The sequence below is a fragment of the Lissotriton helveticus genome, chromosome 3_1 (genome assembly GCF_964261635.1).
Source record: "Lissotriton helveticus chromosome 3_1, aLisHel1.1, whole genome shotgun sequence".
NCBI classification, from domain to species: Eukaryota; Metazoa; Chordata; class Amphibia; order Caudata; family Salamandridae; genus Lissotriton; species Lissotriton helveticus.
In genome coordinates, this window is record NC_136061.1 from 1,484,565,060 (window position 1) to 1,484,577,513 (window position 12,454).

A 12,454-nucleotide genomic window follows, 5' to 3' on the forward strand; every position below is an offset into this window, starting at 1 on the left:
AGAGCGGTACCTCAGTCATTTTTTGACTAACTTTTTTTTAAAATAATTTTTTATTTTTTATTTCCCTAGCATCAGCACAATCGAAATGTCTTTTGCAAATTATTCTTACATCATATAACATTACAGTACATTTAAGCACAGTCAACAGTTCAAGACCATAACCCTGTATTGTTACACCATTGTAATCTGAGCCCCGCTTGCAATTTATTTGGTCTTTCTTGTCATTCCGTTTCTGAATCCTCATCTTCCTGCTCAGGCTGTGGATCACATATGTCCCCCCTATATTTATCCCAAGCCCCCCAAATTTTACTCCACTTTTGGGGGCACCCCCGATTACTGATCACCGTTCTTTCAGCTATCAATGTTCTTTCGGCTATCATGGCCGCATCTATGTCCCTGCTCCATACAACAAGAGATGGTGTCTCCGCCACTCCCCATTTCTGGGCAATGATCCGTTTAGCGACCATGATCCCCAGTGTGGCCCAGCTCTGAGCTGGACGAGTAAGGTCATTAGGTTCCCATATATTTAGTAAACACCTCCTAGGCTCCGGCACTAGTGATATTCCCTCCGCTTGTGACATTGCCCTCATCACGTGTGTCCAGTATTCCATTATTTTAGGACAGTCCCATATGGTGTGGAAAAAGGTACCCTCCTCTCCGCAGCCGCGCAGACAGAAAGGGTGCATTGTTTTACCTATCCTGTGTAGGGTATGTCCGGTGTAATATGATCGATGTAGAATTTTGAGCTGCCCTAATCTAAGTCGTGAGGGTATGCCCACCTCCCGTGGAGAAGCCAGCGCCTCCTGCCTTTCCGAGTCGTCTAAATCGCCTATGTCATGGGACCACTTGTCTCGTAGAGGCCCCGTTGGGTCTGGCAGGTTGTTTACCAATTTGCAGTATGTGAGTGAAGTGGCCTTCTTTTGCATATATTCTGTCAGTAACCTATCTTCCATGGGTGATTCCTCCGGGACTTCAATACCGGGTGGCAATGCTGTCCTTAAGGCGTGTCTAATCTGCGTGCATCTAATAGCTTCGAAGATGCCAGTTCATATTGTTGTTGAAGACGCTCAAATGGAACTATTTCGCCTTTATGCCACATGTCTCCCACCGTGGATATGCCTATGTCATCCCAGTTGTCAAAGCCCTTGCTGTTTCTAAGTCTACCCAGTCGTTTTATGTCCCATAATGGAGTAAGTTGGGTCAGAACTCCGCGCCATCCCAATTTGGCCTGAGCAGCGTGCCAGATGACAACGATGTGTCTCAAAGGTCCAATCATTGCTGGGGTCAGTTTCTTATCGTAGAGGGGGGAGAGCATACCTTTCATACCTAATATTGCTCTGTCTGCCTTAAATGCTGGGTCCGACTGCGGAGCATGCAGCCACTGGTTAATGACCTTCAGTTGCGCCGCCCAGTAATAAAGTTGGATGTTTGGGAGTACTATTCCTCCATCGTACTAGCCGCTTGTTACCCCACATAAGGCTTGAAACCTGTGCCGCAATCGCCCTAAAGTAATTTGGTGACACCGAATTCGGCGTATTTTCCAGCACATATAAGAAGCGGGGCAAGGCCATCATCTTGAAAAGCGCTGCTTTTCCTAGCAAGGTCAGCGGTAGGGTCCTCCAATGGGGCACATCCCTTTTGAGATGGTCTAGCGGTGGTTGTAGATTCCTTTTAAAGAAATCCACAGAGTCAGTCGTGACGTATATGCCCAAGTATTTAAATGCACCTTCTGAAATCCGGAGTGGGCAGTCCGCAGGAAGCTGCGGAGGGGGGCCGTGTAGCACATACATTATCGATTTTGACCAATTTATGGTATATCCAGACGCCCTCCCGAAAATCGTACAAATATTTAAAAGGGTCAGTATGGAGCGCCTAGGAGAGGTCATGTATAACAAGACATCGTCTGCATACAGGGAGATACGATCCTCCCAGCTGTCCGTCCATGTGAGTCCCCGTATCATAGACTCCCACCATATCCACGCCTCCAGTGGCTCCAGAACCAGAGCAAAAAGAAGCGGCAACAGGGGGCAGCCCTGGCGCGTACCCCGCAGCAGGGGGAAGTCATTAGAGATGTGACCATTAGCAGCGACATGAGCCATTGGTTTGGTATATAGAAGTCGAACCCATGCACAGAAGTTAGGCCCAAAGCCCAGGTGATGGAGCACCGCAAACAGGAAGGGCCATTCGACCAGGTGAAATGCCATTTGCGCATCCAATGACAGCACCACCGCCGGTTCCTGTAGATATACCGCTCGGGCAAGCACTCCGTGTAATCGCCTCAGGTTGAGGGCCGTGTTCCTGCCCGGCATGATACCAGATTGGTCTGGGTGTATTATTGCCGGCAAATGTGGTGTCAGCCTAGTCGCCAATAGTTTTACGAGGATTTTAGCCTCTGCGTTAATCAATGATATAGGGCGGTAGGAGGTTCACTTATCAGCAGGTTTCCTTGGTTTCGGTATAGCCACTATGGTGGCCATGCGTTACTTTTTCTCGACTTTTGTCAACGTCTTGTTTCGAGTCTTCGACTCCAAACAAGTGCACGAGGGATGCCCAGTTTCAAGGCCTGCGGTTCCTGTAACCGGCTGATGTCTGTGACGGCTCCGCAACGCGTGTTCCTCTTTTGCCTGGAATGCGACCATGACCCCAAGTCGTGCTCCAACTGTCAGTTGTTGTCGCTGAAGGCTTTGCGGGAGCGGTCCCGAAAGCTGCTTGAATGACGGCAGTGGGCTCCGTACCATTCAAGAGGGAGGTCGAGGGAGCGATTGCGGAGCCACCATCAGTCCGGCTCGAAGTCATCGAAGTCTTCGCACTCAGGGTGGAAGAGATCTTATCTTGATAGTAAATGGGGCTTAAACAGTGTGAACAGCTTTAGTAAATGCGTGCAGCCAGGGGAAGTTAACCAAAAAAACGTTCCAAACAAAAGCGAACAAACATAGTAATTTGGCATTGGGAACTGATAAGAGCCTCCTTTTTAGATACATTAAATACAAGGGATTTCCCGAGCGCAGTACAAAAGCTGTTCAAGCGGAACTTAAAAACAACAAAACGTCACAAAATTCCTGTCAAAAAGTCACAGAGGGGTAGCTCTTCTCTCGGATCAGTGCAGGCTGGCACGGAAAGAAAAGAACTCAAGTCAGCACGCCGTAGTGGCGCCTATGTAGGTGATGTGGATGTCACTTTCGGCGCAAATGCTGCGGCCACACCTAGCCAAATGATGCCATCCATCAACGTGCAGGGGTACTGCTCACAAAAAATATTCCGGATCCAGTCTGATGCCTGGGGAAATTCAAAGGTAAGGAATCTGTGGCTAGAAGTCTCTATCAAATAGGAGAGATTGTATTTTGCTTTGCCAACTGTAATTTTCTATACATTTGCAGTTTTATTACTGTATGCCTGATGGTTCCCTTGTGGAAAATCTTATGCTCATTACAGTAGTCCTAAATTGATTATGGTGACAAGCCAATGATAAAGGCTGTAGGCGTGATTGGTGTGCAGGGAAATGTTATGCCTGATAACATAGGTCTGCCTGTTTGTTCTTAGTATAGCAGTAGGCCTGGTCTATATATAGTTAAATACATGTTGTCATGCTAACAATGGAATGTCATCACGTTATATTACAGAGCATAGAAAAGTATTTGCTTAAAAGTAATCTCACAGATTACCATAGTAAGCAATGGTTTTGGTATTAGTTACTCACTCTGACAAACCCTTGGAGTAGATTTTCAAAGTGATGGTGTGTGTTGGGCCCTATTGAGAGGGTGTATATTATTTTGCCTATTGTAATTTTGGACACATATGTGTCATTTTATAAATCTTTGCTTTATGTTTGATAGTTCATGCACACTTCAGAAGGCCTGTGTTGTATATAGTGTCCAGCCATTGGTAAAGGCTAGAGATCTTATTAGTTCATTGGAAAAGGTTGTGTAAGATTCCTTATGTATGATGTGTTTATAGTGAAAAGTTATGACAAAGCAAGTAGGCCATACTTATTGTGAAAAGCATGTGTTAAAGGCAATAGGATTTAAGGGTGGATTGTTATTACACCATGCCAAACCCTGTACGTAGTTATTTTGTTAGATGGAATCTTGCAGAGTACTGAAGTGTTCAAGGGTTTTGGTGCTGGTGACTCACCCCCACAAACCATTAGGATAGACGATCTGCACTAGGGTAATCCCTGTTAGGTGCTATTAGTGGGGGGTTATATTGTTTTTAAGACTGCTTTTTTTATACATTTTAATTTTTGTTTGGTATACATGAAGGTTGCCTTGTGGGAAGGTTTATGACCAACACACTGGCTCTGTGTTGGATATGGTGACAAGCCAACAATAAAAGTTATAGGCCGAATCGTTTATAGTGAAAAGTTACAAAAAAGGCTGAAGGCCTGACATACTGAGGCCTGACATACTGATTGTGAAAATCATATGTTATAGTCAAAAGGAATTTAAGGCTAGATTGTTACTATGTCACAGATTACCTATGTAAGGAAAGATTTCGGAGTCGGTTACCAATTCTGACAAAGCTTAGTGGGAGAAATTTGCACTGCAATAATTCTTGCTAGAATATCTTTTGTTATGCATACTTGTATAGCGCACAATTCACTCAGGAGCACTATAAGCATGAGCTGTATGGGCCCGGAGCAGGGTAGGTGAAGAGCCAGATCTTCAGTTTCTTGCGGAATTCAAGAACTGAGGAGGAGGAGTGCATGGGCAGGTCATTCTGGGCTTTAGGGGTGAGAAGGCATGGCCACTGGATGAGGTTGTGCATATGCAGCGGAGGGGGCGGGGTGTGGGTAGGAGGCCGGCTGAGCGGGGGTGTCTAATTGGTTTGTATAAGTTTATGCGGTTGTTGAGGTACCTTTGGCCAAAGTTGTCTAAGACTTTGTATGTGTGTGTGATGAGTTTTAAGTGTACACATTTGTGGATTGGGACGCAGTGGAGCTCTTTGAGGTGTGGGATGATGTGAGTATGGGATAGGAGGTTGAGGGTGAGCATGGTCACAGAGTTTTGTGTGATCTGGAATCTTGTGGTTAGTTGAGCATTGATTCCAGCATAGAGCGTGTTGTTGTAGCCTGGCTTGCTGGTCATGAGGGTTGGGGTGACAGGTCTGCGTATGGTGGTGGGGAGCCATTTAAAGATCTTCTCGAGCTTCTTGAGTATGTGGAGGCAGGAAACGGAGACTGTATTCACTTGGCCATTTATGGTGAGTTTGTTGTCGATTACTATTCCTATGTTCTTCGCTTGGGTTGCTGGGAGGGGTGTGGGTCTGAGTTTGGCAGATCACCAAATCGAGTCCCAGAACAAGGTGTATTTGCTGACAATTACTACTTCTGTCTTGTCCATGTTCCATCTGGCGACTTTGTTCATGCAAGAAATTGGTCCAGGGGTTTGGCATCTTGTCAGAGACTGAGAGTATGAGCTGAGTGTCGTCATCATAGGATTTGATGTTGATTCCATCGGAGCGGAGGATGCTGGTGTATGGGGTCCTATAGGCATTCAACAGAGTTGGGCAGAGTGAGGAACCTTGCGGAACTCCGAAGATAAGGTTTTTGTCATCCTAGGTGAAGAAAGCCAGGTTGACTGACTGGGTGCGGACTGTCTGGAAGGAGCAAATCTTTACTACGGGACCATGGATGCTTGCTTCATGCAGTTTCTTCTTTGCTCTTTTAATAAAACCATAATTAAATAATGCATATACAATACAATACAATACATGTATGTAAATATATATCTATATAGATGCAAAGACAGTCTTTCGATCAGCTCTGTTCGGTCATTGTTCTGTCTGAGTATCATTTACACTCTGCTTCCACCCATGATAGCGCACTGTATGGGGTAATCGTTCAGTGTACTTAAGTCATTGGCTTGCTTGCCCTGTGAATGACTGAGTTTTCTGTGTACATCCACCTGGGTTTGTTGTCCAGTTGTTTATTTTTTAGTTTCTAGTTTCTGTGTTTAGAATTCCCTTTTTATTTCTTTGCTTCTCCTCTTTTTTGGGTGCAGCTTACGAGATAGTGCAGCTGTCTGATTTGCTAACGTCATCTTAGGTACCTTTGGAAAAATTCTCTGGAAATGCATTCTGTCCATTGATTATCATTGGCTTTGTGGTTTGTAACAAACATTTGCTTGTTTTCTATTTGGACTTGTTTTCTATTTAGGCTGTCCAGCTTGAGTTCGTCCTTTCAGTTGCCCAAATCCTATTTACTGTATTCTTATATCAGTGCTTAGTTTCTGTAAACAGGTCTTTAAATCTTGTTCTATTCTTGTCACATTTGCTGTGCATTCAAACACAGAGGTCACATATCAGGCTCTGTCTTCCAGGGCGCTTGGTGCTTACTTTTGTTTCCCTGACTTTAAAGTTAGAGGCTTTATATAACGATCATCCTGACTACATTGGGGGGGGGGCACTTGAGGAAGGCTGTACTATGTTTTTTTCTTGTACACAACAACATTTAAATGTCTGTAAATAAACTTCGCAAATATTTCAGAATATATCAGAATTCGAAAAGCACAAATGAGGCACATTTTCGGTAATTCTGAAGTGTGGTGGAAACAATTATTTTACTACAATCAGAACAAATCAATACACTTTGTGATGACTATTGCCATTCATTATCGTTTGTGAGCAGCCTTCTTTTATCAGTATCACTGTATGACTGTGCAAATGTAATGGTCATTTCAATTGCAGATGTGTTGTCTGTAATGGCAGTACGCTACCACACTATGCATACTTCACTTTATCCCATTCCACTCTGCAACAAACCTCACCACTACAGACTACTGTACACCACTCAGCTCCAACCCACTCTACACTGCTTCATTGCACTCTACTGTGCACCACTCCACTCTACGACGCTTCACTTTACTTTCTACTCTACACCACTCTACTAAATGCCAATTAAAGGAGTAGCCAGATAATTAAAGTACCCCCACTTTGAAATGAAAGCTCTGATGGCAGAAAGCCAGTGAAGCGACTTCTCCCTAGAAGAGCTGTCCTGTCTAGTCTATCCAGACATCTATCCATTCATCCTTTCACCCTTCCATTCACCCACTGATATCCACTATTTCACCTTTACATTCTTACATCTATATATTTTTTATGCATTATTCAATCTTTTTCCATTCCATCAATCCATTCACTCTGCCATTCACTGATCCATTTAACCACTCTGCATCTATCCATTCATCCATTCATTCACTCTGCCATCCATCCTTCCATCCCCCTGCCATCCTTTCATCCACTCTGCCTTCAATCCTTTCACTCATTCGTCCACTCTGCCACCCATTTGCTCATCCTTTCTCCCACTCATCCATCCATCCCTTTACCATAGTTTCACCTGTCCATCTAACTATCCATTCATTCACCCATCCATTCGTCTACTGGACCATCCTTTCACCTCTCTATCCACCCATCCATTCTCTCATTCTTTCACCCATTCATCCATCAACACAACATTCATCCATCCACTCATTCATCCACCCACGCACCCCCTCATCCTTCCCTTCACCCTACCTTCTATTCAATATTTCCTTCCCTTTTTTGTTTACCCATCTTTTGTTTTTCCTTTCACCCGCTTGCTATACTGTTGACACTGTATTCCGTCATAGTGTTATTTATTAGATTTTGTAGAAAGAAGAGGGCCATAAAGAGCCCCGCCCCTGCTGTAGCTGCTAAAGTGAGTGGGGAGGGGGGTCACGACTGCCATAATGCTAATGTACTTTATGCTAATCCATTCTGTTCTTTAGCACTCCACTAAACGTCAGTGCACTCTATGCCAATCTACTCTACACTACTCTAATCTTCTATGTACTTTACGCCACTCTACTGTACACCACTGTTTTCTACCATACGCCACTCCACTCTACCAAACATGTATTCTATACCACTGAACTCAGTGCCACTGCACCCAGCACCAAACCACTCAGCAACACTCCACTCCACTCTACTCTACTCTGCACCACTCCACTCTATTTTGTGCCACTGCACTCTACTCTGTATCACTGCACTCCAGTGGCGGCTCACACAAGGAATGCTGTGGGGCGGAGAGGCGGGATGGGGCTGGGGGGGAGTGGAGTTTGACATACGACAGGACAGTGGAGTGCAAATAAATAAATAAACAAAAGCACGTACTTTGCGCTCGCAGCATCGCCGACTCTGCGATGCTGCGAGCGCAAAGTAAGTGCTTTTATTCATTTATTTATATGCACTCCACTGTCCTGTTGTCAGTCAAACTCCACTCCGCCCCGCCTCTTCGCCCCACAGCGTTGCTTGTGCTAGGCGCCACTGCTGTACTCTGTCCCAATATACTCTATACCACTTTACTCAAAGCCAGTGCACTCTAGGCAAAACTACTCTGCACTACTTCACTCTTCGCCACTGTGCTCTACTCTGCAACAGTCTATGCCACAGCGCTATACACCACTGCATTCTACGCCATTGTACTCAACGTCTATGCACTCTATTCTACTCTGCACCACTTTGCTGTGCACCACTGCTCTCTAGACCATACTCTGCGCCACTGCGCTCCACGCCAATGCACTCAATGTCACTCTACTGTACACCACTGCACACTGCCACTGAACTGTATGCCACTCTACTGTACGCCACTTCACTTTATGCAACTGCACCCTGTCACTGCACTCACTCTACTCTGCACTACCGTACATCAATACAATGTACACCACTACACTTTATACGACTATACTCTATGCCACTACGCTGTATCATTCCACTCTACCTTGCACCAATCTCCTCTACGCTGCACCACTCTGCTCTACGCCACCCTTCTCTGCAAAACGGCACTCTAAGCCACTGAACTCTACACCACTCTTTTCTTCACCACTGCATTCTATGATACTGCACTCTACTCCCCACCACTCTACTCTGCGCCTTTCTACTGCACTTTACAACAATGCACATTACGCCACTACACTCTTGGCCACTCTATTCTGCATTGTTCCACTCTACACCACTTCACACTACACTAATCAACTCTAAGTCACTCTAATCTACTCTGCACCACTACACTTTCCGACACTGCACTTTGACACTGCACTCTACACCATTGCGCTCCATGCCACTGCACTCTACACCACTCCATTCTACTCTGCACCACTGTACTCCATCACTGCTCTCTGCACCACTCTACTCTATGCCACTGCACTATACGCCACTGTTCTCTAGGACACTCTACTATGCAAGACTGCACTCTGTTACTGAACTCAATGCCACTCTACTCTACACCACTAAATGCTACGCCACCCTACCCCATTGTGCTCCACATCACTGCTCTCTATATTACTCTGTTCTAGTCTGCACCACTGTGGTCTATGCCACTGGTCTCTGCACTGCTCTACTCTGCACCACTCTACACTGCACTAGATGCAACTGCACTCTACGCAAATAAACTCCACTGTGCACCACTCCACTATACTCTATGCAGATGCACTCTGCATCACTCCACGCCATTCTAATCTATCCTGCACCACTTCACTCTATGCCACTGCACTCTACACCACTCTACTCTGTGCCACTCTATTCAGCACCTCTGCACTCTACTCAGTACCGTTTCACTCTGCCCTGCACCACTCAACTCTACACCACTTCACTCTACTCTGATACAGTTTACTCTACCACACTGTACTCTACGCCACTGCAATCTATTCTGCAGAACTCTACGCCACTCCGCTCAATGTCTCTGCACTCTACGCCAGTGCACTCCACACCACTTTACTCAAAACCAATGCACTCTATGCCCCTGCACTCTATGCCAATCTACTCTGCACCCCAGTACTTTACAGCACTTCAGACGAGGCCACTCTCGGACACTCACCTCTATGATTCTATACTCTGCTATACTACATTTTATGAGGCTCTACTCCGTTAAACTCTACTCCACTCTACTCCTCTGTATGCCACCCCACTCTACAACACTTTACTCCACACTATGCCACTCAACAACACTCCTCCACTCTACGACGCTCTACCCCACTCTCTGTGCACCACTCCATGCCACTTTACTCCACTTTATTCTATGACACACTACTATACTCTACTCCACTCTAAGCCACTACACTCTGTGCCACTCCACTCTTGGATACTCTATGCCACTCCATTCTACTCCGCGCTACTGGACTCTACAATACGCTACTCCACTCTATCATTCCACTCTCTATGACGATCTACTCCGCTCTATGCCACTCTACACAACACCCTCTTTGCCACTCCACTCTGCTGTGCAACACTCCACCACACTCTAAGCCTTTCCATTCTTCAACACTTTACTCCATTCTGACACTCTACTTCACTCAACTCTACTCCCCTCTATGCCCTTCTACTCTGTGACGCTCAACTCCCTCCATGACACTCCACAATGCTCTACAACTGTCCAAGACATCCATGACACTCCACTTCACTTCACTTAATGCCACTCAACTCTACCCTAGTCTACGCCACTCCATGCCACTCTACTACTCTCTATGACACCCCACACCACTGTCCTTTACCCCACTAACTTTTAGCCATGCTGAACAACAGCCATGCTGGTGTACAACGTGGTTAAATTGCCAAAACCAATAGCTCTTGAATAGGCGCAACCTATTGGTTTTGCCAATGCTTGTTTACTTTAATGTTTCTTAGAGAGATACTACAGTTCTTCAGGATCGTTTGCTTGCAGCTCATTTCATCTGCAGTGCAGCACATCCCACATGGCCTCTGCTTCTAAAATAGGAGACCATTATGGAATGCTGTTGTACAAACTGTATTATTGTATTGTATTATTGTTTTCCATTCCAAAATCGCCAACAAAATGTGGCGGCCATGCTGGAATTTTGAAAACAACAATAGTCTATTTACAATATCTATTCGAGACAGACCCTCCACTGCTATGTTTAGTTTCATTATTGCAAGCATATACCCTCCATGTTTAGATAGCAGCATGTTTTCTATTTTATACTTTTATTTTTTTAATTTATCTTGCATATGTTATTGAGTTTGTGTGTGTTTTAATAGGATCGTGTCAGAGGGTGACTAGAAAAATGAGTGAGTGTATGGATGAATGGATGCAGGCATCCAAAGATGAGTGACTGTGTATGTGTGATGAAATATTGACTGCCTGCCAACACCCATCAATGACACAAAAGGCACTTTCATTCATAAACACATATCTGTTGGCGTTCCTAATGCTTATTGTAATCATAACTCTCACATGAAGGATCATCGCCGCATAAATAAGAATAAGGCCAGGTATCTGCGAACGTATGTAGTGCCCTGCTCTGGGTGTATAAAAGAGTATTAACACAGAACTTTGCAGAAGTCTGAAAATGATTCCTTGTAAAGTGTATTTCTAACATGAAAAAACCAGACTTTTTTAAAAAGCAATTAATGTTTGCGCTGAGGGATCCATTACATGTCAGTACATACACATATTATGACTTTCAGAGAAAATATGTACTTTTGTGTTTTCATCCATTATGTCCTCGTCATACTTTTAGCACACCGATGCCTCAGGCATATGATGGATATGGTAACCCTCAAGTTTCAGTGGCTACACTTAGGCGACCAAGCAGCATGTACAAGGGCAAATGAAACTTAGTGATTCACAAAATGTGACCTTGCATTGGTAAACTGTCAATAAATGGTTCAAGTCCAGTGGCTCTTTGACCCTTTACCCTTTGACCCTGCGTCTTAATGGCCCACTGTACCTCGGTTATGGTTATCTTTTCCTACTCACTTAGGGGTGGTGGAAACTTTCTCGTTGCATATGTGTCCTTGGCACCCTTGCTTCACCAGTGCTCCATGTAGTGGTGTTTTTGCTTTGCTTTGTAAGCGGCATCTCGCTCCTAATGTATGTATTTGTCTTCAAATAATTAACCACTGATAATAGTATTTTTTTTATTCCACTCGTTGTGGTAAATCAACAATCTTAGTGTTCCTAATACTTGCCAGGAGTTCAATTGGTTATTCCGTTCACGTACAATCGTAACATTCCTGCAATGTCCTGTTTTGCATAAGGGTCTCATTAATTTTATTTTTCATCTACTTTTCACAACAGGTCCGCTCATTGCCACGACTGTCTGTTCGTTAAGAGATAAAGAAAAAGAAGAGATGTTTGTGCTGGACACGATTAGTCATTCTACAGGTAAGTAAATGCAATACGACCCTCTCCACAGCCGTCGTGTACTCTCACATAGATTACAGACCTGACAAAATATGTGTGGCATAAGCAGCGCCTTTATTGCAGGCAATGAAAATAATTTAGTAATTGCCCAGTAATTTAGAAATGAATAAGAATGTCTAAAATGCCAGGGCAGAAGTAACATCATGTGACCTTTGATTCTCCTGTTCACTGTCAGTGACATCACGGGGATAGGATACCATATGACCTTCGAGCTCCAGTAATGCCACTGGACCTGTCATATAACCTTTGAACTAAAGGGCATCACATTTAGTGATTTTG

The 12,454-nt window shown here is 44.6% G+C and overlaps 1 protein-coding gene across 4 annotated transcripts in view; it reads left to right on the forward strand.

Annotated features, from left to right (window-relative positions):
* The window catches only part of LOC144823532 (uncharacterized), a 1,119,534-nt gene that overhangs the window by 244,378 nt on the left and 862,702 nt on the right, over positions 1 to 12,454 (forward strand). For all 4 annotated transcript variants that reach the window (XM_078682128.1, XM_078682127.1, XM_078682126.1 and 1 more), the window contains one exon: positions 12,050 to 12,136. In XM_078682128.1, coding sequence (XP_078538254.1) covers positions 12,103 to 12,136 — 34 coding nt within the window. In that variant the 5' untranslated portion in view covers positions 12,050 to 12,102. The remainder of the gene's footprint in view (positions 1 to 12,049; positions 12,137 to 12,454) is intronic.